Consider the following 26,284-nt stretch of genomic DNA (forward strand, 5'->3'; position numbering starts at 1 on the left):
CGGGCCTGCTCGGCTCCGGGCAGGAAGCGGCCCCTCCCTCAGTGCACTCGGCGCTCCATAGGTCCTGCCTGTTCAGGGCGGGGCGAGGCGGAGCGAGGCGGGGCGGGGCCTATGTGGGGCGGGGGCGGGGCCGCGGCGACGCGGGGTTGACAGGCGCAGATGGCGGCGGCGCAGGGCTCCTGAGCCGGAGGCGGCCATGAGCGCCGCCCGGCCCCAGTTCAGCATCGATGACGCCTTCGAGCTGTCCCTGGAGGACGCGGGTCCCGGGCCCGAGTCCAGCGGGGTCGCCCGCTTCGGGCCGCTGCACTTCGAGCGCCGGGCCCGGTTCGAGGTTGCCGACGAGGACAAGCAGTCCCGGCTGCGCTACCAGGTGAACGGCCCGGCCCACCTCACCCCTGCTCCGGGCCAGTCGGGACCCCCGGCCGAGCCCTGGAGAGACGCAGCTCCGGCGAGACCTAGAGGCCCCAGCCGGAGCGGAGGCCGCTCCCGGACGTGACGCCTGATCCAGACCCCGGTCCAGAGCCTCTCCACTCCGATTTAGGTCCCCAGCCCGCTGGAGAGCCCGCAGCCACGGTGGAGAACCGCACGGAGTCCCCACCCATCCTGGGGACCGACCCTTCTCCCCCGCGGGGTTTAGGGAACCTTCTGTATCAACGAAACCTTGCCCTTATGCGGAGCGTCAGCCTGAGCCCTAGGCGGGATGGTCTGAAAGGAACCTGCACCCCTTTAGAGCTTGAGGCCCCACCCACATGAGGAGTTGTCTTTGCCCACCCCTTGTCTCCCACTGAACTGGAAGTCCTCATTTTCCGAAACCTCCAACAGCCCTTGGATCCTTTACCTGAACCAGATTCCTGTGCCCCAAACCCGGGAACTCTAGGCCTCTCTTTCCCTCTTTCCCTCCATGATGGGCCCCTGAAATAGCATCCTGAGTGCTCTACCCTGTCCCCAAACTTGGGAGATCCCCTGCCCCTGGGACTTCTGCCGACTCCTGTTCCCCAAAGCCCCCAGCATCCACCCACTTCTACTTGGGTTTCGGTTTCTGTGAATCATCAAACCCGTTCTACTGGGAGGGTGGAGGGCCAGAGAGCAGCTGCTAGGCGGCCACGCAGCCAGGCCAACAGCTGTGTGGGCTGCCTTCTCTCCAAGAGAGAAGTGAGGAAGGGCCTGAGCCCAGCAACCCCCCTGAACCCTGTGTTCTGGAACAGAACCTGGAGAATGATGAGGATGGAGCCCAGGCCTCGCCAGAACCGGATGGGGGAGTCAGCACCAGGTCAGGGCCAGGTGGGGACCCACCCCATTCCCCAAGCTCCCATGCATCTGGCTCCTGTCCACAGGGACCTACCCAGCCCCCCACTCCACTACACACAGCTCTGCTGTGTTCAGTCTTATGAAAAATTCCTAGCCCCATTCCCCTTGTGGGGTTCCCTGTCCAGCTGGTCACCCTATAGTTTGCATTCTCACCCATCCAACCCTACCAGGCTCTTTATCTGACAGGTCTGACCCTCACTTTCCCATAGGTCACCTGTCATGACCTCTCATCCCATCTTCCCCTATAGGTAGCCCTGCAGAAACCCCCACCCTTGAATTCCTCCTTGCCCTTATCTCTGCTCAGGATCCTCTTTCCCGTAGAGGCCAGCCCTAGTTCCTGCCATACACACACACACACACACACTCTTCATCAGGACTCCTGTCCCAAAGGATTCCCTGTTTCCCCCTTCCCCCCACCTGCAGGGATTCTGGCCGAACATCTATACGCAGCTCCCAGTGGTCCTTTAGCACCATCAGCAATAGCACCCAGCACACCTACCATTCCTGCTGCAGGTGAGACCCTGCTCACTTGAGCCCAGTCCCCTAGTGCCTGAAGCCCCTAGCCCTGGCTCTCTCCTCCACACCCTTTGCCTCTTTCATACCGGTCCTGCTCTCCTACCGTCCAGCTGGACCAAACATCCTTTGATCCAGAAGAACCTCCGGGTTGTGCTAGCCTCCTTCCTGCTCCTGCTGCTGGGGACAGGTGAGTGCCCTGAGGGTGCCCCTGCCTCCCCTCCCTCCTTCCGTGAAGGCTCTGCTTCCCTTTGGTACACTGGACCTCCCAGCATCCAAGGAGGCAGCTAGCTTCCATCACCCCTCCCCATGTTACAGTGAGGAACTGAGGCCTGTGATGGGCAGGCCCAGGCTCCTGGTAACTCAGCCAGGAAATCACACATAGAGCTGGAAACGGAACCTGTACCAGCTACCATTTATTGGGTCTACTTAAAGGCACATTTACTTTCTACCTTTCAGAGGTCACACAGAAAGAGAGAGCAGGGCCTAGAACTTTGTGTAGGGGAATGTGCTCAGGGATATGGGTGACCCTGTGGCCAGAGATGCTGAGTGTCTGCCACCCTGATCCAGAGCTCTGTCACTCCCCATTCTCTGAAGTCTGAGAACTGATCAGAACTCCTCTCCACCCCCATTGCTCAGATGGGGAAACTGAGGCCCAGAGCAGGCGGATCTCACCGACAAATGTCTCTGAATCTCAGGCTTCTCATTATACGGGGCTGAGGAGGCAGGGTTCCCAGAAAGGATCCAGCATTCCTTATGGCCATAAGGGGTCCATAAGGAAGGTGACAGTCACTGTGGCTCCTCCTCCCTCCCTTTTCCAGGAAGGTCAAAGCCCCCACCAGCCAGGCCCCCTGGCCAGAAAGCCTGGCCCAGCTCCAGGTGTTTGAGTGCAGAGGAGGGAGCTGCTACTTTCCATCACCACTGCACACTGGGCACTAATGGCACTGGCCACTGGCGCGTGCTCCACAACCTAGCAAAGCAAGCATCATTGCCATCCCAGCTTTGGAAATAAGGACACAGGTCAGGCAGGTGAAGGGCCTTGCCCAGGTTGCAAGTTGATGAGCTGGGATTTAAGCCCACATCTGTGACTGCCAGGCCTGGAGGCCACCAGCAACCCACAGAGGGCCCTTGAAGAAATTAGAAAAACAGGGCGGAGCCTGCAGCAGCTCTAGGCCAGGGTGCAGGGAGAGAGAGGGGACCACTTTTTGAGGCTTTCTGTGCATACACAAAGCAGGCAACAGTCCATGGTGGCCCTCTAAGTGGGAACTGAGGACTGTGGGTCTGAAAAGTAGACCTAGGCATGATCTCTCCACCTTCCCCCAAACGCACTGTCTTCCACCAAAGTCCGTATCCCTACCTGGTGCTATAGGCCCTACCATCCCTCCTCCTGCGCTCTTCCTGTCCAGTCTTGCCAAACACCAGAAGCTCTTAGAAAGCCTAGTTCCCTCCAAATTTGAGCCTTTGCTGTGCTATTCCCCTGTCTGAATTCTCTCTCTGCCTGAATGGCGCCCACAGCAAAGCCTCTAGAGTTAGCCAGCCTCCACCTTCCAACTGCTTCCCCTCTCTGCCTCAGTTTCATCTTGTAACTGTCTCATTTGGTCAAGGTGACAGTTAAATAAGGCAGTGCATGTAACACATTTAGCCCAGTGGCTGGCAGAGCCTGGTAAGTGATCTTTAAGTATTAACTGTGATTGCTATTGCTGTTGCCACCCCTGCTCAGCTTAGATGTCACTGCCTGGGGAACCCTCTCCCTGGTCCCCTGGCTGGCTCCAGCAGGACTCCTCTGGATTCCCACACTGCCCTGTTCTTCCCCACCATATCCCTGGGTTATAGCTTTCAGGTTCTCCTTGGACCCTTCACTAAGGAAGGGCCATGAGGGCAGAGACCTCATTTGCCTTTTGCCTGGGAATTCCCAGTACCATGCATGCAGGAGGTGTCCCCTAAGTATTAGCAGAATGACAGGTCACACCAAACTCATTTCACAGACATTCCCCAGGGCCTGCCAGGTGCCCTGCTCTGAAGATAGAACTTGGTGAACTTCCTGGGGAGGGTCTCCACCCAGGGGCATCTGCTCAGGCGGGGGACACCATTCCTCGGCCTGAGCCTGGTTGCGGGGTGGGGGTGGAAGTCTCGCCCTCACCCCGCGGCCATCTGTGTGCAGCGCTGATCCTGGTCGGCGTGGGACTGGAGGCGGCCCCCTCGCCAGGTGAGCGCCCCTTCCCACCCGAAGGCAGCAGCCTTGGCCTTGCGCCCGAGGGTCCTTGGTGGGCCCTTTTCGCCAGAGTGAGGGCCCCTCGCCCTAAGCCTGCCCGCCTCCCTCTGCAGGTGTCTCCAGCGCCATCTTCTTCGTGCCAGGCTTCCTGCTGCTGGTCCCAGGAGGTGCGAGCGGGCGCCAGGGCGGGGGGGGGGGGGGGGGGGGGCAGAGAAGGGCGGAGCCTCGCACTGACAGGCCCCGCCCCGCAGTCTACCACGTGATCTTTATCTACTGCGCCGTCAAAGGCCACCGGGGCTTCCAGTTCTTCTACCTGCCCTACTTCGAGAAGTGAGCCGCTGGCGGCACGGTCGATGCCTGCGTTTCGAGGCCGGGAGGCCGAGCCGTCACCTCGCGCGGGGAGGCTACTCCGAACTGTGCGCCTCTTCTCAAGGGAAGAGGTCCTCTGGGACCCTCGCAACCCCATACCCCCAGGAGTTTGCTCAGGAAGTGTGGGGCGCCACCCCTTGCCTGCTTTGTGCCTTAACTTATTCTCAGGCCCTGGAGTGTTGAGTCGATGTTATTTTGTGCTAATAAAAGGATCGTTAATTCCAGCAGGGATAGTTGCTCTTCCCGGCCCAGCCCGCCAGCCTGACCATGGCCTCTTACACCAAGGCTGAGAAAAGGCCTGATGCTAGACTAAAGGGCTTCTAGAGTCACCGACCTCCAGATGATGTGCAGGACAATCCTGATGCTCTGAGACTTGCCTGAGGTCACAATATGTTGGGGGCAAAGCTGGGCTTGGAAGTGGCAGTTCCAGTGTTCCTTGGTCCCAGCCCTGAGCAGACTCAGCCCACCCCTGTCTGCCCAGAGAGGCAGCACCAGCACCTGTATGGGAGGCTGCTAGCCTCGTTCCAGGGCTCTGGGCCCTGGGCCGCCACAGCCAGCCCTGAATGTGGGCCATGAGGCAGCAGTGGCCCAGCCCCCTGGGTCCATTGCCCTACTTCCCAGCCCCAGGAGTTGGGAGAACCAGGGAACAGGGCATGGGAAGCAGGGCCTCATGACAGAGAGCCTCGGGATCAAAGACCTCAGAATGCTAAAAACAGACTATCCCAGAATTTTGGAAAATCAAAGCATCTCAGAACCTTAGGAACCAAGAACACAATCTTAACCCTAAAATCTAAGCTCATAGCCACCATTCATCGTGTTCTTACAAGGCTAATTGACAGTTAGAAATAGAAGCCAGGGTTCCAGTGCCCTGGGCCCAGGAACCTTTCTGTGACACTTGGGGAGAGGCCAGAGAGGGAAACCAGGCCCGTGTCCCCTACCTCCCAACCTAAGGATAAGCTAAAGGAGTGTATTGTCCCCAACTAAACATGAGTGTGCTTAGTGAGGGGCTGCCCACCTGCCCGAGTCTGCAGCACCAGGACAGCACACACCTTTAGAGTCCTGCACCTTTGTTGAATGAATAAACTCCCAGATCCCCACCATTACTCCTGCTGTCCTGGCCCCCCCAGGCCCCCCCACCCTCAATCCCCTTTGAATGAAGGAATTCTTTAAACAATGTTCCCAAACTAGCTGTGGGCAAGGACCAGTTTACATTTCTAATCCATCATGGACCAATAGTTTTGTAAGATTAAAAACTAGAAAAAAATCAAGACATACAGATTGCTCACATAAAATTGCAATTTGAAAAGTATCTTAGAACAAATATAGGAAAGAAGAAAAATTACAAAAACTTCAGTGAGCAGGTAGGCAACACAGTCACAATCTTGTGGTGCTGGGGATGGAACCCAGGGCCTTGTGCATGCCAGCCAAGCCCTCTACCTCCAAGCCACACCCCCAGCCTAGGACGTAAATTTTTCTGGTTAATTTATCCAACCCAAATTGCATGAACAGCAATACTTCTTTTTAAATGTTTTTATTTGTAGATGAACACAATACCTTTATTTTATTTATTAATTTTATGTGGTGCTGAGGATCTAGCGCAGTGCCTCACACATGCAAGGCAAGACTCTGCCACTGAGCCCCAGCCCAGCCCGTGAATAGCGATACTTCTAAACTCTAAATATATACTGCATATAATTTCTTTTGAAGACATTAATAGGAACATATAGATTTCTTTAGTGATTCATGCCTCCATTTATCCCTTATGCTTCTGCCCCATAGCTCATTTCTATCTGATTTTCCCATAGTTACACTAGCTCTCTTTTGGTTAATTTTCTCCTGGTAAATCTTTTATCTGAGCCATCAGTTTCAGCCTTCCACTTGTCATTATTCTTTGAGTGTGTCTTCTGTATCCTTGACTCACCAATGGGGAAGAATCTGAGATCTGCCCTTCTGTATCTGCTCTCTGCCCTTGTAGAAGAACCCCTGATTTTTTAGTTGGGCACATGACCTTACAAGTAAAGACTACATTTCCCAATACCCTTTGCAGCTAGGTGTGTCATGTGATAAGCTCTGTCTATTGGGATGTAAAGGGGGGAGGCACAGGTGCTGAGGATTGAACCGCGGGGCACTTAACCACTGAGTTACATCTCTGGCCTTTTTAATTTAATTTAATTTTTTATTTTGAGGCAGGGTCTTGCTAAATTGCTGAAGCTGGTCTTGAACTTGCAATCTTTTTGCCTCAGCTTCCCAAATGGCTGGGACTACAGTGTGCACCATTGTGGCCAGCCAGATTGTTCATACTCTTTTCCTCTTTCTCCTTTTTTCCTGACTCCATCCTGCCACCAGGAAAACAAATAAATATGGGCACTCCCTAGGGATGGCAGAGCAGTCAGCCAGAAGGAGCCTGGGTCTTTGAAGAATATATACAGTTGGGCTCCACCTACAGACTTTTCTTGGGCAAGCAAATTTCTACCCAGGTTAAAACACTGTTGTTTTTAGTGAGTTATAAGAAAAATAACCTAATGTTTTTAAATTTTTTGTTTTTCTGTTTTTGTGTGTGGTGCTGGGGACCAAACCCAGGGCCTCACACATGTCAGGCAAGTACTCTACCACAAGCCAGACCCCCACACCATTAGCACTTTCTTTGGGGACTGGGACTCTCTGACTTTAAACTAACAAATTTAATGTATTTATATTTATTGTAATAATTGATTTTTAAAGAATTATTTCTACTTTCTGTCTTAATATTTTCTATGTATTTTATTTTTCTTTGCCTTTTTCACCCTCTATCCCAACTTTCTATTGGTTTAATCAAGATTCCTCATCTACCCCGTTCCTCCTCTGTTGATTTGAGTATTGAGTGGAACAGTCTATTCCTGTTGTATTAATGGCTTCCCTTAAGTGGTCAACAGAGTCTGATGCTAACCAACAAACCTAGCCTTCTCTAGGACAGCATCAAAGATTTCCACATGCCCCATCATCCCTGCCCCTGTCTGGAGGATCACTTGTTTCCCCACAAGGCCCTAAACATCTGCACCCTTGCCACTTTCCCAGACTGGTCGGTGGAGATAGGAACAAGGCAGCCCTTTGAGACCCTGGAATGTATCCGTGAGGTTCATTTCTTGCCCCTGCCTGCAGACTTGTGTAGGTCTCTGTCACTCGTGGGTGTCCTCTAGCCAGGTGCCAAACTTTGGTCTCTTTTCTTTGGAAACTGGGGTCATCCCCTTCTTTCAAGTCCATTTTTTTAAAAAGACTTTTTATATATGTTAGGAATGAGCGGGATCCAGCCACCCTCTCGATTCACTGTTACTGGGGATCCGCTAACACTTCCCCCTGCTGGGACACTGCCTGTGCCGAGGTTTGGGAGAGATCCAAACTTCACCCACAGTGGAGATGACGGGCAGTTGAGGGCAGGTTTTCGTCCAGGCAGCTCCAGCAGGGGTAGGTGAGCATAAAGGTGGCTGAGACATCCAAGCAGACTCCCTGGTGGTGTGTGGTCCTGGGAGGCCTCTGGGTCTCTTCCATCCTGGAGCCTCTTCGTGGGGGGGAGGGTGTGCAGCCTGGGCCCTGCTGGTGTCTGGGGCCCCAGGTCTCAGTGGGTGGACAACATCATCACAAACTCTGCAGGAGAGAGGAGTGGGGCTTGGGCCTGTCCAGAAAGTGGGATCCTCCTGGGTGCTGGAGGGACAGGAGTGACTGGGAGGCGACTCACCATCAAAGTCTATGGTGCCGTCCCCATTGAGGTCCATGTCTCGGAGCATCTCATCCAGCTCAGAACCCTCCAGTGACTCCCCGAGAAGAGGCGGTGCTGCCTGCCGCAGCTCTGTGACTGTAATTCTCCCATCCTTGTCCCTGTCAAACTAGGGTCCAGGCACAGTTCAGCTCTACCCACCCTAAGCTTCCCCTCTACTAGCTCCACTCTTGCCACTCACTGCCTATGGGCAAGATGCCACCTCCACCACCACCTCACCCACCAAACCTTCCCATCCTCCCCTGCCAAGATGGGGCCTCCTGATTCTGGAAGGCTCTAGAGTTCATGCCTCCAGCTGCACATGAGCCTAGCCTTCTCTGCACATCCCTGGGCCTCATCTTGAAGACTGAGGCCACCAGTCTCCCAGAAGTGACATTGTCCAGCCCTGCCCCCTGGGCCCACCCAACCTCCACACCTCTTGGAAGGCGATGCGCAGCTCCCGAACCCCCAGCATGTGTGCCGTCTCCTCTCTCAGCTTTGGGCCTATCAGCTCCACAAACTCCTCAAAGTCCACACAGCCACCCACTGTGGACCCAGACACAGTGTCACAATCTGGCCCCAAATGGGACATCAAAAGGGAGGGTGCAACCCCCCCCCCCAAGGCTCTGCATTCAGGAGGACATATCCCATGCCGGCACTGTGGGGTGGGAAGCTGGAACTCAGTCCCCTGGGCTGCTGGGGACTGGGGCTGCCGGGGACTGGGGCTGCCTCTGCTTTCTGTGAAGAACCCGGGTATGGGAGAAAGAAACCAGGGTTTGCAGCGGAGCCGCCAGGTTCAGACTCTGACTCTGCTGCTGAGATGCATGGCCTTGGGCAGCTTAGACCCTCCCTCCCCCAGCAGTCCCTGGGTTCTAAGATGCTGCCAATCGCATAAGGCACCGGTGGCCAAATAACAGCTCTGGGGGAGAGGAGGAAGCACAGCCCTGCGCGCACACACCAGTCACAAATCACATGCCTGTTTTGGAAACTGCAAGAAAATAACCCACAGAGATCCCGGAATGAAGGGACTTGGTATCGCCCCAGGACAAAGCAGCAATGATAACCTCACAGCGCTTAGTCACAAGGCAGCCAGGGCACTGTCACACCAGGCCTCACTGAGCCTCCTGAGACTGTATTCCAGGTGACCTCAATTCAGGCAGCTGCCCCAAGGAATGGGGAGGATGGGAGGGTGGGAGACAGGGAGCCCTGTTAGTCCCTGCAGACAGCCTGCGTCACCCGGTAGGAGGAGCCAGGCCAGGAGGCAGCGCAGGCCCAGGGGGAAGGAACAAGGGTGTGCAGAGGCCACAGCCCCCTAGCCGGAGGCCAGGTTCTCAGCCTGAGCCCCAGACGCCGCTCTTGGATCACCCACCTCCCACCCTTGCCCCGCTCCCCTCACCAGGAGGCTGCAGCGTGGACCTGGTGTCCCCACACCTGATGGGACCAATGTCCTGTTGCCACCCTGGAGGCTCTCCTTCGCACCCACCATGGCCCCTGACGGGCTCTTGGAGTTCCCCCCCTGCCTCCCCCTGTGATCCTCCTGGAGACCAGGGCTGCCCTGAGCTGGGCACCGCCAGGCAGGCTCCCACCCAGCCGCCCTGCAGGGCCCGTCACTGACTGCGCATCTTCACGTGCTGCGAGACCTCGATGAGCTCCATCTCCGTGGGCATGTAGCCCAGGGTCCGCATGCAGTCACCCAGCTCCCGGTAGCCGATGTAGCCATCCCGGTCAGTGTCAAACTCCTCGAAGGCGGCCTGCAGCTCTGTCAGGGAGAGAGGTTGTGCAGGTGGGCAGGCCCAGGGACACCTCTCCCCACCCCCACAGTCAGGAGAGGCACTTACCCTCCCGCTCCTCTGGGCCCAGCTCACGGTCCTGTGGGCAATAGTCCAGCATGTCCCTAGAGCCAGCCACGGCTCTGTCTGTCCTTCCTCCTCCAGCCCCTGCCTGTGCTCCTGCTCCTGGGCAGGGCCACCCACCACCACCACCACCCAGGGGCAAAGGCAGCTGAATCCCGAGGGTCCCAGGAGCAAAGAGCCCTTACTCTGTGCCCCTGGCACCTCGAGTGGGTTCCACAGAGCCCCAGCTCTGAAGCCTGGCTCTGCCCACTGCACCAGCGCCTGAGACCCCAAGTCTGCAGCAGAAGAAGCGGGGGGGCCCAGGTACTTAGGGGCTAGGAGGGCTGTCCCCAAAGGATAGGAATCTCCACCCACATCCTTGAGACCCTCAGCCCTGCCCAAGCCCCTGACCTTCCCAAAGATGCGGTTGAGCAGGGGCCCGTATGTCCTCTGAGCAGCATCCTGCTGGGGGTCAGCACGATGTCGATGGGACTGGCGGCGTGATGTGAGGGGTGGCCCCCCCTGCCCCTCTCCAGTCTTTGAAGGATCCTTGCTGTTCCCTGGGGCCTCAGGGCCCTGGACAGAAGTCTGCTCACCAGAGCTGCCCTTATGGGACCCTCGGAGTCCCCTCTCCTTCTTGCTCTTCCTCCTAGTCAAGGGGGCCCCCTCAGCACCACTGCCAGGGGCCACAACCCCCTCAGGGGACTTCTGGGGGTTCTGCTCTGTGGCCATGTAGGAAGGGACGGCAGGGCTCAGGAGCACAGCGTCCCTGAGCACCCTTGGCTCTTGGGACCCATAAAGCTGCTTACGCGCCCCCAGCCTTAGAGTTGATCGCCTGGGATGGGCCCTGAGGGGGATTAGGGTGAGCAGGCAGGCGGCCCAGGACCTCATCCCTGCCCCCTGCCCTGGGGTGGCCAGGGTAATGCCAGGTTGGTCACCAGAAATGTCCTCAGCAGAGAGGGGCAGGACATGTGGCTGCCCCTAGTTTCCAACTCCAGTTCTGCCACGTTGCGGCTGGAAACCGGGTTGTTGAGCACACCTAGTCCCAGTTCTTCATCTGGAGATGGCGACTTGAGCAAGGGGGAGGTGGGAAAGGAGGTGATACGTTGCCCCCAGGGGCCCCTATGAGGTGACATCCTGGCTGAAACAGAGGGCAAGTGTCACCGAAAAGAGGGGCCAGGTTAGAGGGGCCAAGGTGCAGTGTCAGTGGAGCTGGATCCGCAGGGGCTGACAGCCTGCGGGAGGGGCCCAGGCATGGTGCTGTTGTCTGGCCCCATCAGGATGGGGGCCCTGGCTGGTCATTTGGCTACTGGGCCAGGGTTAGGGTTTCCCGGAGAGCGGTCCCATGAATGATTGATCTCCTCTCAGCTTGGGTTTCCTGCCTGCCCGCCTTCATGTCACAGAGTGCCACGCAGCGGGCCCTGGCGTGGGGTGGTGGGTGGCTGGGCCTCTGGGCAGCAGGCACGCCCTGCTCCTTCCGGCCAGCTGCTGCCTGCATCTCACAGGTAAGCCAGGCACCATGGCCAGGGCCCTGGGGGAGGGTGCCCAGGATTCTGATCCAATAGGGGTCTGCAGAGGAAGAGCACCAAAGTGTGGGGAAGCCATGGGCTAAAGTGGTTGCAGCCGTGGGCCTCAGGCGGAATCCAGCCCAGCTGGCATCTGGACTGTCCCCTAGCTACCACTTCTCCCGTCCACTGGCTGGAGAAGGTGCGGTGGGGACCACAGGCCTTTTGAGTTCCCAACCTGGGTGCCCCAACTGCATCTCCCCCTCCTTACCCTGCAAAGCCCCCTCTTCGAGAGCTACCTGTGCCTAAGCACTCGAAAGCAGGAAAGGGCAAGGGGAGGGGGGGGGCAGAGAATGCTGAAGAGCCGCACACTGCTCCTGGGATAGGTCCCCTAGCTGCCTGTGCTGAGGCTCAGACCTCGCCCCAAATTCCTGAGCAGCATGCACGCAGGGAGGGGCTGCCTGCCCAGCCTTAGACTCCTATGGGCCCATGACACCCAGAGCCCTCCCCCTCTTGGAATTTTAAACACTTGAACCCCAGAAAAATCAAGCATAAAGGGATCTTGTAAAGAGCCGATCAACTGGTTTTCAAACTCTGTCCCCTGAAACCCTGCGGGGGGGTGCTCTTCAGTGTCCTTTTAGCTCATATAGGAGTTCACTGTTTTATTGAGACAAGATTCAGTGGATTTGGGCCTGGAGCAGGGGCACACACCTGTGATCCCAGCAGCTTGAGAGGCTGAGGCGGGAGCTTTGAAGCCAGTCTCAGCAACTTAGCAAGGCTGTAAGCAACTAGTGAGATCCTGTCTCTTAATGAAAAATAAAAAGGGCAGGGGATGTGGCTCAGTGGCCCCTGGGTTCAATTCCTGGCACCAAAAAAAAATAAAAAAGATTCAGTGTTTGAAAGCCTTTGTTGGTCTGCTTGGACTCATGGATTCCATGGTCAGATGCTTAAGTTCTGGTAGTTTCCTTCCTGTCCATGACCTTGGACAATTCACTAACTCAATGAACCTTCTTTCATCTATAAAATGGGTCCTCAGAGGACTACATGGAGATGACTACTCAAGGACAAGATCAGGGAGGGACAGTGATTGGCAGGGAGATGCACATGCCCTGTGTCTCATACTCAGTCATCTGTGCCTTCATTCATCCAGCAGGTGCCCAGTCCATGTCCAGCAGGACACTGGGGACACTGTTATGGAAGCCAACCTGGACGTTGCTGGCCGTGGGCCCCGCACAGAACTGGACGATGAGGACTACTACCCACAGGGTGGCTGGGACACAGTCTTCCTAGTGGCCTTGCTGCTCCTGGGGCTGCCAGCCAATGGGCTGATGGCGTGGCTGGCCGGCTCCCAGGCCCGGCATGGGGCGGGCACGAGGCTGGCCCTGCTCCTGCTCAGCCTGGCCCTCTCCGACTTCTTATTCCTGGCGGCAGCAGCCTTTCAGATTCTGGAGATCCAGCATGGAGGGCACTGGCCACTGGGGACAGCTGCCTGCCGCTTCTACTACTTCCTGTGGGGTGTGTCCTACTCCTCCGGCCTCTTTCTGCTGGCAGCCCTCAGCCTGGACCGCTGCCTGCTGGCACTGTGCCCGCGTTGGTACCCTGGGCGCCGCCCAGCCCGTCTGCCCCTGTGGGTCTGTGCTGGGGTCTGGGTACTGGCCACACTCTTCAGTGTGCCCTGGCTGGTCTTCCCCGAGGCCACCGTCTGGTGGTACGACCTGGTCATTTGCCTGGACTTCTGGGACAGTGAGGAGCTGCCCCTGCGGATGCTCGAGATCCTGGGGGGCTTCCTGCCGTTCCTCCTGCTGCTGGTGTGCCACGCGCTCACCCAGGCCACCGCCTGCAGGACCCGCTGCCGCCACCAGCCCCGGCCCCCCGCCTGCCATGGCTTTGCCCGCGTGGCCAAGACCATTCTGTCAGCTTATGTGGTCCTGCAGCTGCCCTATCAGCTGGCACAGCTGCTGTACCTGGCCTTCCTGTGGGACCTCTACCCCGGGTACCTGCTCTGGGAGGCCCTGGTCTACTCGGACTACCTGATCCTGCTCAACAGCTGTCTGAGCCCCTTCCTCTGCCTCGTGGCCAGTGCCGACCTCCGGGCCCTGCTGCGCGCCGTGTTCTCCTCCTTTGCAGCCGCTCTCTGCGAGGAGCAGCCAGGCAGCTTCACGCCCGCTGAGCCCCAGCCCCAGGTGGGCTCTGAGGGCCTGACTCTGCCAGGGCCCATGGCTGCGGCCCAGCCACGACTGGATGCCGTGGCCCTGCCTCAGGTGAGCCCCACGGCGCAGACACGGTCGGATGCTGTGGCCCAGGAACAGCCAGTGGTTGAGGCTCACACCCGCGCCTCTGCTTCGGGCTTGGCCGCCACCCCCTGTGATGAAGCCTCCCCTGGCCCATCCCCAGGGCCCACCTCGGGAGCCTCTGGGAACCCAGCCACACAGCCTGACCCTGAGGGAGAGAGCCCTGGCAGTGCCCCGCCAGAGGAAGCCTCCAGCCCAGGCCCCACGTGAGGGCCTAGGGAAGTCCAGCCCTCCAGGGCAGGGGAAGAGCCAGAGGGAGCCAGAGAACCAGCCATGGTGGACGCCATGAAGGACTCGCCACTAAAACTCCCACGGAGCCCCTCGGGCCTAGGAGGGAAGTGAAACAAAGCATGTGAAAGTCCCAGAGAGTTCACTGTGAGTCCCCGACCCTGGGCACACCAAGCCCTTCCATGGCTGTTCCAACACACAGTCACCCAAGCCCCCTAGGCCACAGCTAATGGTGTCCGAATTGTTCTGTCCTCCAATACCCCTAGACGCCTGTTTCCTCTGTGCCTTGTTCCTGCTGGAGGAAGATAACAGGGGGACTTCCCTGGGTCCAATCAGATCTCCCTTTCATCCTTCACTCCCTGTCCTCCTCTGGCCTGTCCTCCAGCCTAGACACAAGAACACCAAATGGAAAAGTTCCTGCAGGAAAAGGAGGCCTCCATGAACCTGTGGCTCCAAGCAGGGCCCAAGGCCCTAGTGGCCCACAAGCCAAGTCCTCTCCACCAATCTCCTGCCTGCCTCCAACAGACAGCGAGGCTGGTGCAGGATTTCCCCTCCCAGGGCAGGCAGAAAAGAGGCAAGAGCTACCAAGCCTGGATTCAAATCCAGTTCTGCCACAGCCTGACTGGGTGATGGGGGACAAGTTACCTCTCTTTCTTAGCTCCTTTTCATCAGCTCTTGTGAGAATTAAATGAGAAAGTATGCAAGGCACTCACAGCAGCCTGGCACTCGGCAAGGGCTCAGTGAGCCGGTGTCCTCTTCCTTCCTGCACACAGGACCGGGGCTGAAGGGGAGGAGGCAGGCAGGAGAGTGACCTAGGATTCTGTGAACAGCCTAGGCTGGGGACACCCAAGTGGCCCGAGAGAGCACATAGCCACCTCTGCTCTTGGGCCTGCTCCAGGGGACTTCAAGGTCGGATTCTGTTCAAGGGTCCAACTAGCATCCACCTGTGCCCCAACCCCCAGGGAGGACTGCTCAACTCTCCTCTCTGTGGGGGCTGCAGGTACAGCTCACTTTGGCCCCCAATTCCCCCCATCCGAGCCCAAGAGCAGAGGCAGGAGGCTGTCCAAAGGGCACAGAGCTCAGGGCACCAGGAGTCCCAGGAATGGCAAAGGTGAGCCCTCGGGCCAGCCAGCTCCTCCCCTTCCACTGCAGACCCCACAGGGAAAGCAAAAGTGCCATAGGTCTCCCTGCGCTTCCCTTCATCCCCCACCCTCTCCCACCCACCTGTTTCCCCCTCCCCAGGGTTCTGAGTCCTCTCCCTTCCCTTCTTCCCCACGCTGTCCCTTTAGCAAGGCTTGTTGATGTGCTGCCCTGGGAGTGGCGGCTCCGCTCTGGGTTCGGGTTCCTAGCTCGCTCTTACCTTAGTTAGGGTGGACGAGCCCCTGCAGGGCTGCTGGTTGTGGCCATGGATGACCCCCTGGCACAGGAAGGCCATAAATGGGTGGCCATGGTGGCGACCCCAGAGTATGATCACCGCATTCCTCAGTGACGGATTCCTGGTGCATGCAGGGCTGGGGGATCTCCGAACAGGCGTGGATTTGTCGATTTCATTCTTCTGACAAATCTCTATTCTGCACTTTCCAGCTGCTTTTCTGGCTGGGCTTCTGTTCTGGAAACACGGGGGCAGGCTTCAGGGGGGTCCCTGGTACCCCTCAGGGGTTGTTTGAATTCCTGGCTCCACCATTCGGCAGGGGTGACTTCCAGCAAAGCTCTTGGTCTCTTTTGGACTCAGTTTGCTCACCTACAAAATGGGGATCATAATGATTGATCTTTATGGAGTGCTTGGGTCATTGCCTGGCACAGAGTCAGTGCTCAATGATCGTTACCCATCAACATGACGATGCCAGTGGGCACCCCAGGCCTTAGCCAGCCTGAGAGCAGTGCTGAGCCATGGGCCAGGGCCCATGGGGCAGGTCACCTGCCCACCAGGTACTGTCCTCCCATCCCGCCCACTGCCTCTTCTTCCACAAGCCCCGCCCTTTTTCTGACGGTCACAGGGCACATCTGAGGGAGGTGGACTTCTGTCCCCTTGGAGCATTCTGCTGTGCCCCTGCTTCTCTCTTTTCTCCTGGCAGGGGTTCCAAAGCCTTTTATTTCTTTTTCTTTTGGTACTGAGAGTTGACCCCGGAGGGCTTTACCCTGAGTACATCCCCAGCCCTTTTTATTTTTTTTATTTTGAGACAGGGTTTCACTGAGTCACCAGGCTGGCCTGGAACTTTGGCATCTGAAATCTCCTGCCTTGCCCTCCCGCGTTGCTGGGATTTACCCATGTGCCAGCCACCCGCCTTCAACACTAGTGCACATCTTCAACCCGATCTCTTGGGGAGGGAGCCAGCCCCACCTCCAAGGTCCCCAAGGGGAATTGTTCCCACAATGAATAATTGTTGTGCAGGGAAAAGAGCAGTGACCTGAAGGGTTTTGCAGGAAAAAGAGGAGTTCTCCTAGTGACCCACAGGGATGGTCTGTGTTGGAGGAAAGAGGACATTAAGAGAGGGCTCGTTCACCCCCAAAACATTCTACATCCCCTCACCTCACCCCAACACACCCCATGGAACCAGGTTCCTGTGGCCTTCTGGGAGATTCCTTCCTTTTGTAGGTGAGAGAGCCCCTCCCTCTCATGCAAAGCATTGTTTGTGAGAATTGTGGACGAGAACATTTTTCAATTCTGCACTCAGGGCTGCTGCTCACTTATACATTAAGTGATCACATTCTGGGTGCTGGGCCTCACTGGGTGCTGAAAGTACAGTGGGAAACAAGACAAAACCCCTGCCCTCAATTTGCTGACATCCTGGTAGGGTGAAGCAGACACCAACAAATACACAAATACTCCCAAAATATAGCATCCAGTAGCTATTAAGAACAATGAGTCAGGCGCATGCCTATAATCCCAGTGACTCAGGAGGCTGAGGCAGGAGAATCACAAGTTTGAGGTCAGCCTCAGCAACTTACCAAGGCACTATCCCAAAATAAAAAAATAAAAAGGAGGGCTTGTGATATAGCTAAGTTGGTAGAGTGATTGCCTGGCATGCACAAGGCCCTGGGTTCAGTCCCCAGCACCATGAAAAAATAAAAATAAATAAACAAAAATAAAAAGTACTGGGACTCTGGGACTGGGGGTGTGGCTCAGTGGTAAATCACCCCTGAGTTCAATCCCCATTACCTCCCCCCCAAAAAAAAGGCAATGAGAACAAGTAGAGCCAGAGATGGCCCAGTGAGAGGGGTAGCAGGGAGAGAACTGCAGGGTGGGGGGAGTGTCACCTTAGCAGAGACAGAGTCATTTCAAGACCTGGGAAAGAGCATCCAAAAGGAAGGAGAGAACAGGACGCACCATCAGGTACCAGCCAGGCCGTGAGGTTGGAGTGAAGGTGTACATTTCAGGGACTGGAGGTCAGCATCACTGGGTCACAAGCAGGGAGAGGCTGTTGTGGGTGACAGGTGCTGAACAAGGGTCAGACAGGTGAGGCAGGGTGGGATGGGACATACAACTGGGATTGTATTTCACATGAGGGGGGTTTATAGAACTGGGGCCTCAGGGGCTGGTGTGGGCTTTAGACAGACCCTGGCCTGTTGGCCCGGACACACCTCCTTGCTGCTTCCCAGTCCCCACTCCTGCCAGGCCAGCCCTAGGGGTTGTGGAGCAGTGGGAAACACAAGGACTTGGAGCCAAACGGATGGAGGCTGACTCCTGGCGGGTGACCCAAGCCAGCGCCTGGCCTCTCTAGGCCTGTCTCCTCACAGGGCGTGGCAAGGGGAATGAGACGGAGGTCGAGCGCAGCCCACACAGGGCTCTTCATCCCGCCAGAGATAAGCCGCCCTTACAGGGGTTCTTGGGTTCTTCTGCGTTTTCCCTCTCCCTTTTCTCTTCCTGGGAGAGACTCTGCCAGCACCCTTTAGTCACCCAGGCCGGTGGATTCCCAGGGTGAGGAAGTAACTAGTGCTCAGCCTGTGGGACCCACCGGGACACCTAAGTCCCCCAGGGTGAGACAGGATTGGGTGGATCTAGGAGGCAGAGGCCTGTGGACTGATGGCCAGGCCTCCAGGGAGGTGGTGGAGGAAAGAAAGGAAAGTGCCGGGGATCTTCAGGCCACGGCCTCATTTTGATTTTTAGTAAGAAGCTCTAGCAGCTCAAGGACTTAGGAGGAGCCCAAGTTTGAGGGCAGCAAGACTCGGCCTCAAAATAAAATAAAAAGCGCTTGGAGTGGAGCTTAGGAGTAGAGCACTTGCCTACCATGTTTGGGGCCCTGGGTTCTATCCCCAGCACTGGAAGAAAAAACAAGAAGCCGCCGCTGCAAGACCCACGAGTGTCCACCGGGAAGAATGGGACCGCTGGGCCACCCCTGCCTGGCTCCTTGAGTGTGGCCTTATGTACACCTCGAGCCGAGAGCACTCGTGCTTATAACTTAAAAACACGCAGCAAAACTACGCGCAGACACTGTTTGGAGGCGGGCGGGGGCGTTCCTGGGACGCCTAGGAGGCGTGGCCCCAGGTGCGGGACCCGGACCCCGGGCTTCAGCCCATCCCGGCGACTCCCGCGGACGACGCACCTGCAGCGCGCTCGGCCCGCCGCCGCCCGACCCCGGCCGCCCGCCCGCCCGGGGGCTGCTGGTGCGGCTCGTGAGCTCCGCCCTCCTGGCCCCGCCCCCAACTCTCCCCGCCCCTCCGCGCGTGACCTCGGCCCCGCCCCGCGAGCCCCCGCCCCGCTCCCTCCCACTCCTCTGTCACTTCCTGACTCCCGCTTCCTGCTTCCCGGAGGCTGGGATCCCGAGCTGCCCGAGGCCGCCGCCGCAGCCCCCGGCGTCCCCGGTCAGCGGTGAGCGGTGAGCGCGGCGGGGCCGGGCTGGGGGCGCGGCCGGGGCGGGGGCGCGAGGCCCAGGGGCCCTTCCTCTCCGCAGCCCCCACCCGCGGTCCCAACTCCCCCGGCCGCGCAGCCTCTGCCCTCCTGAGTCCGGGTCACTGGAAGTGGGTCCCCGGAACCGCGCTCCGAGATGTCCCTCCGCCCGCAGCGCGGCCGTGACCCCCGCCGGTCCTGCCAGGGCCGTGGGCCGGGCTAATTGCAGCTCCCTGCACATTCCTTGGTTCTCAGAACTGGGCCTCCCTCCGCCCCACAGTGCGGAGACCTTTCCTGCCTCCTCTCCTCCCTTCCCGACGTCCAGCCTCCACGTCCCCAGGCCGGAAGGTCTGCTCCGAACCGGGCGGACCTACAGAAATACTAAGTTTTCCCGTTTCCGCACCACCCCACCCCCAACACACACACACACCGCAGCCACGGAGGGTCCCAAGGAGATTTCTCAAAGCCCCTTAGGACGCAGCAGTGGCCAGCACCAGGGGTGGTCGTACTTACCCTGTCAGATCACCGCCTGGGGAGCCTGCCAGAGTCCCATTCTGCCACTGGGGAAACTGAGACCCAGGCGGGTGATGTTGCCTAGGCCCCCAGCCATATCCTTCCGTGTTCCCTTCAAGCACCGGTGGGAAAGCTCAGGGTCGTGAGGACGGGGCTGATCCAGGCCTCTCTGCGCTGCAGACATGTCCTTTCGCAAAGTGGTTCGGCAGAGCAAATTCCGGCATGTGTTTGGCCAACCGGTCAAGAATGACCAATGCTACGAGGACATTCGCGTGTCCCGTGTTACCTGGGACAGCACCTTCTGCGCAGTCAACCCCAAGTTCCTGGCAGTAATTGTGGAAGCCAGTGGTGGGGGTGCCTTCCTGGTGCTTCCCCTGAACAAGGTGGGCCTTGTTGGGACAGGGAGGCAGGCTGTGGGGAGGGCCAGAAGCACAGCACCACTCCTGGCAGCAGGTCCTACTTTGAAGCCCCCTCCTTGCCCATCCTCTCCCTAGGCAGGTGTCAATCCAGATTTACTGCCCAAGAGGTGTTTGTGCAGGTGGAATCAGTGTTTATTGCCACTGAGTCAAGGTCAGAGGCAGCAGGCACTTCCTGCTCAGCTAGTGGGTGGGGCACCTTCACATCTAGGCCCCCAGTGAGCCCCATCCCCCCTCCATAGAGACAGGGATCTGACTTGCCCCCTCCTGCCTGCAGACAGGCCGCATTGACAAGGCCTACCCAACAGTGTGTGGGCACACGGGACCTGTCCTGGACATCGACTGGTGTCCCCACAATGATGAAGTCATTGCCAGCGGCTCAGAGGATTGTACAGTCATGGTGAGGCACAGGACTGTTCGGGCCAGGGTCTCCAGTGTGGCCCGGGGCTGCTGGCAGCAGAGGTAAGCAGAGGCCTCAGCCCAGCAGCCCCATCTCTACCACAGGTGTGGCAGATCCCGGAGAATGGGCTGGCTTCCCCGCTGACAGAGCCAGTGGTGGTGCTAGAAGGGCACACCAAGCGTGTGGGCATCGTGACCTGGCACCCCACAGCCCGGAACGTGCTGCTCAGTGCAGGTCTGCACCGCTCCCTACCCTGCCCCCACACCCCTCTCCATATGTGGCTCTGGGACATCCTAGTGGTCTCTCCTGGGCCCATCTGACAGATGAGGAAGCTGAGCTGTGCAGAGGTCAAGAGGCCCAGTTCAGTCCCAGGGGAGTGGGCAAAGCTGACCTGTTGGGCTGATGGCCTTCCATCCACCAGGCTGTGATAATGTGGTGCTCATCTGGAATGTGGGCACAGCGGAGGAGCTGTACCGCTTGGACACCCTGCACCCTGACCTCATCTACAATGTCAGCTGGAACCGCAATGGCAGCCTTTTCTGCTCAGCTTGCAAGGACAAGAGTGTCCGCATCATTGACCCCCGCCGGGGCACCCTGGTGGCAGTATGTGGCTTTGGGGGCTGAGGACAGTGGACAGGCCAAGGGACTTGATCTGTGCACTACACTAACCACCTGTCTCTCACACAGGAGCGGGAGAAAGCCCATGAGGGGGCCCGGCCCATGCGGGCCATCTTCTTGGCAGATGGCAAGGTGTTCACTACGGGCTTCAGCCGCATGAGTGAGCGGCAGCTGGCACTCTGGGACCCAGTGAGTGGCCATGGTTGGCCTGAGAAGGCAGGCTCAAGATGGGCCCCAACCTGGCTCCATCCTGGGCAGGGGTCACTATGCAGAGGCTTGTGGTTCCCAGGTCCTCAGCTTGGCCCTGCAGGGCCCTGTCCCACACCTGTTGGCTTCTGCACAGTGACCTCAGTGGCCCCTGTGAGCCAGGAACTGTGCTACGCAGCCCCTTCAAGCTCCCTGTAGTGAGGACCTTCCCAGTACTTGCTCAGTGACCTGGAGTAGTCTTGAGGCCTGCAGGAGGCTGGGAGGGTGGGCCCCTGGGGGTGGAGAGAAGCCAGGGGGCTGCTGGGGTCCCTGGTATGGACAGAGGCTTGGAGGGGGAAAGAACCCACTGGCATGCTGGGGCAGTGCTGGCTGGCATGTGAGCCCATCTGTGGCCACTCCTGGTGGGCATTTCCAATTTTGGCCTCACTGCCTCCCATGTGCCAGGAGAACCTCGAGGAGCCCATGGCCCTGCAGGAGCTAGACTCCAGCAACGGGGCCCTGCTGCCCTTCTACGACCCCGACACCAGCGTGGTCTACGTCTGTGGCAAGGTGGGCTGGGTATGGCTGGTGGGGGCAGGGGAGGTGCACAGCCAAGAGCTGAACCCCCTGTTGCCCCCCCAGGGCGACTCCAGCATCCGGTACTTTGAGATCACAGACGAGTCCCCCTATATCCACTTCCTGAACACGTTCACCAGCAAGGAGCCCCAGAGGGGCATGGGCAGTATGCCCAAGAGGGGCTTGGAGGTCAGCAAGTGTGAGATTGCCCGGTAAGAGGGGCCATTGTGGCGGCCATCTTGGGGGCTCAGCCTGAGAGCAGAGACCAGGCTGTGGGCACCCAGTGTCAGGTCAGTTGGGAGGCTCAGGGATTAGCCTGTGGCAGTTGTTGGGGCAGGTAGGCAGCCTGCACAAGGGGTGTCGGGGACTTGGTCAGCCTGCGGGAAGGTCCAAGTGAGGACAGGAAGCGGAGGGTGGAGAGATCTGGGGGAACTAATGGGGATTCCACCCATGCCCTCCCTTTCCCAGGTTCTACAAACTGCATGAGCGCAAGTGTGAGCCCATTGTCATGACTGTGCCAAGAAAGGTGACGCCACCTGCTCCCTCCTCTAGCAGACGGGCCATTGAGGGTGTTTGGAGTGGGGCCTGTGATTGGGTGTGGTTGGTGGGCTGCACAAATGCCCTCATGCCCTGGTACCAGCCAGGGGTTGGGCTGTGCCTGGCAGGGGACAAGCAGGAATGACACAGGGCAAGCTGAGGCCTTGCCCAGATGAGCCACAGAGAGGGGTCAGGCAGTCAGGGCAGAGCAGCAGCCACTGGAGGGCCTCCTGCAGGAGGGTGGAGAGAGAGGGTCTGGCTGCTGGGGAGAGTCCCGCGAGGAGGAACCACAGGCTGGCTTCAGATGCCCAGCCCCAGACACACTGCCATTATTCTCCAGCCAGCGTCCATTGAGTGCTCGACGCATTGTGCCAGGCACGTCTCGGAGCAGAGCTGAGGGAGAGCGATAGGGCCTGCCCCAGGACCTCAAGTCCACGGGGCACAAGTGTGTCCCCCAGAATCCTACGAAGCCACCTCACTGGCCCCTGTGGTTGCAGGGGAGGGTGGTGGCAGGCCCTGCTCGGGAAGGAAGGCTGGGAAGGCTTTGGGGGAACTGCCTGCACCAGCAGGAGGGAAGTGAAAGCAGGCCTTGGGCTGAGAAGGGCTCGCAGGGCCAGGCCAGGAGGGAAAAGGTCAAGAGTGCCAGGCTGGAGCCCAGGAGGGCCTGAGGTGGCAGCCACGCAGGGTCACTGATGGGCTCCAGCTGACCCTGGCCTCCCTGCTGCAGTCTGACCTCTTCCAGGATGATCTGTACCCCGACACAGCTGGGCCTGAAGCCGCTCTGGAGGCGGAGGAGTGGGTGAGCGGGCGGGACGCAGACCCCATCCTCATCTCACTGCGGGAGGCCTACGTGCCCAGCAAACAGCGGGACCTGAAGGTCAGCCGACGCAACGTGTTATCGGACAGCCGGCTCTCCAGCTCCACCCGCCCAGGGTCCTCCATATCTGCTGTTGCCATTGCTGATGCCACCTCTGGTGGCAGCCTTGTTGGGGCTGGGGTATGTGTCCCACAGTCAGGTGGTGCTGGGAAAGTTCCAATGTTGCCCCTGTCTGCTGTGTGTACTTGAACCGTACATTGCCCTCTCTGGGCCTCCGGCCTCTGCCTGGTTGGTGGTAGATTTGGGGAAGGCTGCAGTAAATGGACTTCTGATGTCCTCACAGGAGGCCGGGAAGCTAGAGGAGGTGATGCAGGAGCTGCGGGCACTGCGGGCCATGGTCAAGGAGCAAGGGGAGCGCATCTGCCGCCTGGAGGAGCAGCTGGGCCGCATGGAGAATGGGGACGCATAGGACCACACCAGCGATGCCACTCTCTCTGTCCCCTCCTCCTCCTTCACCCCTTTTCACTCAGCTTCTGCTGGCAGGTCATAGCGGGTCACTGACTGCCAAGGGACTCTGGGGCAGGTCAGGGGCCAGTTCCCATCCTGACCACTGCCTGCCTGGCTTTTGTCATTGTTCTGTGGAGGGTTTTTGTACCAAGGCAAGCTCGCTTGTCCTCTGAGGGACCGTCTGCCCCACCCGCTCACTCCCCTCTGCCTCCGACAGGAAGTGGCAGGGATGGGCTCTATATTTTCATTCCAAATAAATTTCTTTCTAAAAGCCCGGTGGCCTGCTGAACCGGGGGGGCTGAGAGGGTCTGGAATGTGGGGACAGATGAGCAGAGAAGTCAGAGATCTGAGAAAGTTGAGGGTTGTGAGCAGCCAACTTCATTGCTCCCGGATTGTCAGGCAGAGACGCTGAGCCAGACCGGACTCATCTGCAGCTGCATCCTGCTTTGAGCTGGTGCCTGGTGCATCCTCTGGGAGGCCTGGTCACAGCCCCCTAGTCCCAGCTTCACCCAGAAAAGCCAGTGAGGATCTGGTGTTGGGCAGGGTGGTCCTGAGAGGTGGAGGCCCCACCAGGGTCCTGTGGCAGGCAAGAGTGGGTGGGTACTGTGGACAGGAAGCGGAAGTGTCGGGTAACCCCCAGCTGCACTAGAGCTCTGGGGCTCATTTCTCACTCAACCTAGCCAGAGCCGGAGGTGGGCACCCAGCGTGAGGCCAGCGGACCAATGGTGAGCACTGCCACTGGGTTCTTGGGGCAGGAGCATAGGAGACTGGGGCTAGAACTTGGGGCCCCAAGAGTTAAGAAGGACCCACCATCATTGGGACCCAGGGATAGAGTCATGACTCGGAACCAGCACAGGCGGAAGCTGGGCCTCACCTCTGAGCTGGGCTTCCTAGGGTTCGATGCAGGTGCTGTTACCTCACTCCAGGCCCCGCCCCTTCGAGATCCCTGGGATAGAGCTCCACTGGTCCTCCCAAGCTGAGCTGGGCCCTGCGTCTATCCCTGGAGCCTGGGGCGCTAAAGACTTGCACAATCCCCTCCCCCTGCCATCACTCCCCACCTGCTTTGTTCCAACCGCAGGCTTCCTCTGTCAGTGCACCCGCCACCCCCCAGCCCTGGCCCTGCTCGCCTGAGAGCCTCAGGGACAGGCCACATTGCTGAGCGGAAACCTTACAGCTGGGGCACCCCTGTGGTTGGGAGGAAGAGGGGCCTCAAGGACCTCCATCCTGGGACCCAGTAAACAGAGGGGAGGTGGTTACCTCTGGGTTGGTCCAGCCCTTCCATCCCCACCTGCAGAAAATCCAGCCCTGACAGCAGCCTCGCAGGCCCCCTACCCCCAAGCAGAGTTTTGCCAGACTCAGTCAAGGTTTATTGAGCACCTACTATGGGCCAGGTGTTGTTTATAGGTGGTTGGTCATCAAAATGCCATCTCCCTAAAACTTACTCTGCTGGGGGAGGTAGGCCAACAGAAAAGATGAGAAGTACTTCCTGTATAAGATGTGGCGGGAGAAATAGTGGTTTGGGGGCATCAAGAGTGCTGGTGGGGGTTTGGGGATATGGCTCAGTTGGTAGAGTGCTTGCCTCGCATGCACAAGGCCCTGGTTTTGATCCCCAACACCACAAAAAAAAAGAAAAAGAAAAAGTGTGCCAGGGAGTGATGTACTAATGACCAGCTGGTTGTAATCCAGGTTAGACCAGGAGTCCTCTCAACGAGGCCTAAGCCAGGTGCACAGGCAGCCATGTGGCTTTTTGGAGTGGAGCATTCTGGGCAGAGGGAAGAGGCAGTGTGGAGGCCCAGGCAAGAGCAGGCCAGGGTGGTTGGGAGTAAGACCAGTGGTGCCTAGGGGCGGGGGCGCATGACAGTGGCCAGGGCCATGACCAAATAAGGACTTGGGCTTTTCTGCTTGACTGTCCCCATTTTGCCTGAGAGGCAACTGTGGACCTTCTTGGAGGAACAGAAAGCAGATTTGGCCACCCTGCCTGGTGCCACCCCTGGTGATGAGCCCCCCACCTGTCTCCTGCAGGCTCTGCTCTGTGCCCTTGGTCTTGGCACACTGCTGGCCTTGCCAGGGGCCCTGGGTTCGGGCGATGCGAAGGACAGCGAGGGCTCCAGCTCTGTCACCGTAGTGCTGCTGCTGCTGCTGCTGCTGCTGCTAGTCACTGCCCTGGCCCTGGCCTGGCGCCGCCTCAGTCGCGACTCTGGGGGCTACTACCATCCAGCCCGCCTAGGCGCTGCGCTGTGGGGTCGCACCCGCCGCCTCCTCTGGGCCAGCCCCCCAGGCCGCTGGCTGCAGGCCCGCACTGAGCTGGGGCCACTAGATGACCCAGAGCAGCAGAAGGAGGAGCAGGATGCAGAAGATGAGGACATCATGGATGGTGGCCCAGAGAAGGCTGGACCCCAGGAAGAGGGGCAGCGGTGCAGAACAGGACCCCACCAGGAGCAGGCTGAGGAAGCACAGGACAGCGATGTGGAAGGGGGCCTGGGTCTTGGCTCCCAGGGGCCAGTGGGCTCAGGGGGCAGTGCAGAGGCCCTGCTGAGTGACCTACACGCCTTCTCAGGCAGTGCAGCCTGGGACGACAGCGCCGGGGCATCAGGGGGACAGGGCCTCCATGTTACAGCTCTATAGAGGCGAGCCTCAGAGTCCGGTCCCTGCTACAGCCTCTCTGCTTCCCAAGTGCCACAATGGAACACAGCCTGCCCTGGACTTGCTGTCACTCCCCCCACCTCATGGAGCACCTTGGACCATCATCCCCACCAATTCCCAGGCCTGTGCAGCCCCACCCCCTCCAAAGGCCTCCCACCCCATGGGCATTGTTTGAAATAAAACCTCTTCACCCTGTGGTTCTGTGGTCCTATAGTGTCCCCTTCTCTCTCTAAGCAGGGGCTCCTGGCACAAACC

At 58.6% G+C, this 26,284-nt stretch overlaps 6 protein-coding genes across 17 annotated transcripts; 4 read left to right on the plus strand and 2 right to left on the minus strand.

Moving 5' to 3' along the window:
- The first annotated feature begins 113 nt into the window (after positions 1-113).
- Positions 114-4,626, plus strand: Tmem134 (transmembrane protein 134). 8 transcript variants are annotated; one of them, XR_013437392.1, is made up of 8 exons: positions 114-370; positions 1,206-1,270; positions 1,732-1,821; positions 1,935-2,011; positions 2,643-3,484; positions 3,807-4,027; positions 4,147-4,200; positions 4,285-4,363. XR_013437392.1 is itself a non-coding variant. In XM_078045508.1 (7 exons), exons 1-7 carry the CDS (start codon positions 197-199, stop codon positions 4,365-4,367), a joined length of 588 nt encoding a protein of 195 aa, XP_077901634.1. In that variant the 5' UTR covers positions 114-196; the 3' UTR covers positions 4,368-4,626. The 8 variants fall into 8 exon arrangements, 5 of the variants coding, with proteins under 5 accessions (XP_077901634.1, XP_077901635.1, XP_077901636.1 ...); XR_013437393.1 differs by having other exon boundaries at positions 4,321-4,363; XR_013437394.1 differs by lacking the exon at positions 1,732-1,821.
- Positions 4,627-5,917: 1,291 nt separating this feature from the next.
- Cabp4 (calcium binding protein 4) lies at positions 5,918-10,994 on the minus strand. The gene is made up of 6 exons (XM_005333545.4): positions 10,376-10,994; positions 9,971-10,001; positions 9,748-9,891; positions 8,569-8,678; positions 8,115-8,262; positions 5,918-8,023 (listed from the first exon to the last, which is right to left on the minus strand). Exons 1-6 carry the CDS (start codon positions 10,853-10,855, stop codon positions 7,995-7,997), a joined length of 942 nt encoding a protein of 313 aa, XP_005333602.2. The 5' UTR covers positions 10,856-10,994; the 3' UTR covers positions 5,918-7,994.
- Positions 10,599-18,626, minus strand: LOC144376961 (uncharacterized). Its single transcript, XM_078045513.1, has 4 exons — positions 17,317-18,626; positions 15,349-15,597; positions 14,702-14,769; positions 10,599-11,105 (listed from the first exon to the last, which is right to left on the minus strand). The coding sequence occupies exons 1-4, from the start codon at positions 17,359-17,361 to the stop codon at positions 11,087-11,089; spliced, it is 381 nt and encodes a 126-aa protein (XP_077901639.1). The 5' UTR covers positions 17,362-18,626; the 3' UTR covers positions 10,599-11,086.
- Positions 12,112-15,355, plus strand: Gpr152 (G protein-coupled receptor 152). Its single transcript, XM_021731675.3, has one exon. The coding sequence runs from the start codon at positions 12,279-12,281 to the stop codon at positions 13,968-13,970; it is 1,692 nt and encodes a 563-aa protein (XP_021587350.2). The 5' UTR covers positions 12,112-12,278; the 3' UTR covers positions 13,971-15,355.
- A 26-nt stretch (positions 18,627-18,652) lies between the features above and the next one.
- On the plus strand, positions 18,653-23,657 carry Coro1b (coronin 1B). 5 transcript variants are annotated; one of them, XM_078045507.1, is made up of 12 exons: positions 18,680-18,805; positions 19,072-19,164; positions 19,510-19,712; positions 20,023-20,145; positions 20,250-20,379; positions 20,567-20,748; positions 20,833-20,952; positions 21,415-21,519; positions 21,592-21,737; positions 21,994-22,051; positions 22,790-23,059; positions 23,223-23,657. In XM_078045507.1, exons 3-12 carry the CDS (start codon positions 19,512-19,514, stop codon positions 23,346-23,348), a joined length of 1,461 nt encoding a protein of 486 aa, XP_077901633.1. In that variant the 5' UTR covers positions 18,680-18,805; positions 19,072-19,164; positions 19,510-19,511; the 3' UTR covers positions 23,349-23,657. The 5 variants fall into 5 exon arrangements, with proteins under 5 accessions (XP_077901629.1, XP_077901630.1, XP_077901631.1 ...); XM_078045503.1 differs by lacking the exon at positions 19,072-19,164 and having other exon boundaries at positions 18,653-18,805; XM_078045504.1 differs by lacking the exon at positions 19,072-19,164 and having other exon boundaries at positions 18,658-18,805; positions 19,449-19,712.
- Positions 23,658-23,803: 146 nt separating this feature from the next.
- On the plus strand, positions 23,804-26,226 carry Ptprcap (protein tyrosine phosphatase receptor type C associated protein). Its single transcript, XM_013361985.4, has 2 exons — positions 23,804-24,111; positions 25,409-26,226. Exons 1-2 carry the CDS (start codon positions 24,109-24,111, stop codon positions 26,009-26,011), a joined length of 606 nt encoding a protein of 201 aa, XP_013217439.1. The 5' UTR covers positions 23,804-24,108; the 3' UTR covers positions 26,012-26,226.
- The last annotated feature ends 58 nt before the right edge of the window (positions 26,227-26,284 follow it).

The sequence above is a fragment of the Ictidomys tridecemlineatus genome, chromosome 4 (assembly GCF_052094955.1).
Source record: "Ictidomys tridecemlineatus isolate mIctTri1 chromosome 4, mIctTri1.hap1, whole genome shotgun sequence".
Classification (NCBI taxonomy): Eukaryota; Metazoa; Chordata; class Mammalia; order Rodentia; family Sciuridae; genus Ictidomys; species Ictidomys tridecemlineatus.

Excerpts from the sequence above, each read along its gene's own strand:
- Tmem134 (XM_078045508.1), top strand. The coding sequence starts at position 197 with ATGAGCGCCGCCCGGCCCCAGTTCAGCATCGATGACGCCTTCGAGCTG. Across the intron at positions 371-1,205 it reads AGTCCCGGCTGCGCTACCAG|AACCTGGAGAATGATGAGGA; the intron begins GTGAACGGCCCG and ends GTTCTGGAACAG. Across the intron at positions 4,201-4,284 it reads CCTGCTGCTGGTCCCAGGAG|TCTACCACGTGATCTTTATC; the intron begins GTGCGAGCGGGC and ends CCCGCCCCGCAG.
- Cabp4 (XM_005333545.4), bottom strand. The coding sequence starts at position 10,855 with ATGAGGTCCTGGGCCGCCTGCCTGCTCACCCTAATCCCCCTCAGGGCC. Across the intron at positions 9,892-9,970 it reads GGGCCCAGAGGAGCGGGAGG|AGCTGCAGGCCGCCTTCGAG; the intron begins GTAAGTGCCTCT and ends TCTCCCTGACAG. Across the intron at positions 8,024-8,114 it reads CGGCACCATAGACTTTGATG|AGTTTGTGATGATGTTGTCC; the intron begins GTGAGTCGCCTC and ends TCTCTCCTGCAG.
- Gpr152 (XM_021731675.3), top strand. The coding sequence starts at position 12,279 with ATGAAAAATAAAAAGGGCAGGGGATGTGGCTCAGTGGCCCCTGGGTTC.
- LOC144376961 (XM_078045513.1), bottom strand. The coding sequence starts at position 17,361 with ATGTACACCTTCACTCCAACCTCACGGCCTGGCTGGTACCTGATG. Across the intron at positions 15,598-17,316 it reads GGCCTGGCTGGTACCTGATG|AACAGAAGCCCAGCCAGAAA; the intron begins GTGCGTCCTGTT and ends CCGTGTTTCCAG. Across the intron at positions 14,770-15,348 it reads GCTCGTCCACCCTAACTAAG|CCCCGGTCCTGTGTGCAGGA; the intron begins GTAAGAGCGAGC and ends CCTCCCCTTCAG.
- Coro1b (XM_078045503.1), top strand. The coding sequence starts at position 19,512 with ATGTCCTTTCGCAAAGTGGTTCGGCAGAGCAAATTCCGGCATGTGTTT. Across the intron at positions 20,380-20,566 it reads GAACGTGCTGCTCAGTGCAG|GCTGTGATAATGTGGTGCTC; the intron begins GTCTGCACCGCT and ends TCCATCCACCAG. Across the intron at positions 20,953-21,414 it reads AGCTGGCACTCTGGGACCCA|GAGAACCTCGAGGAGCCCAT; the intron begins GTGAGTGGCCAT and ends CCCATGTGCCAG.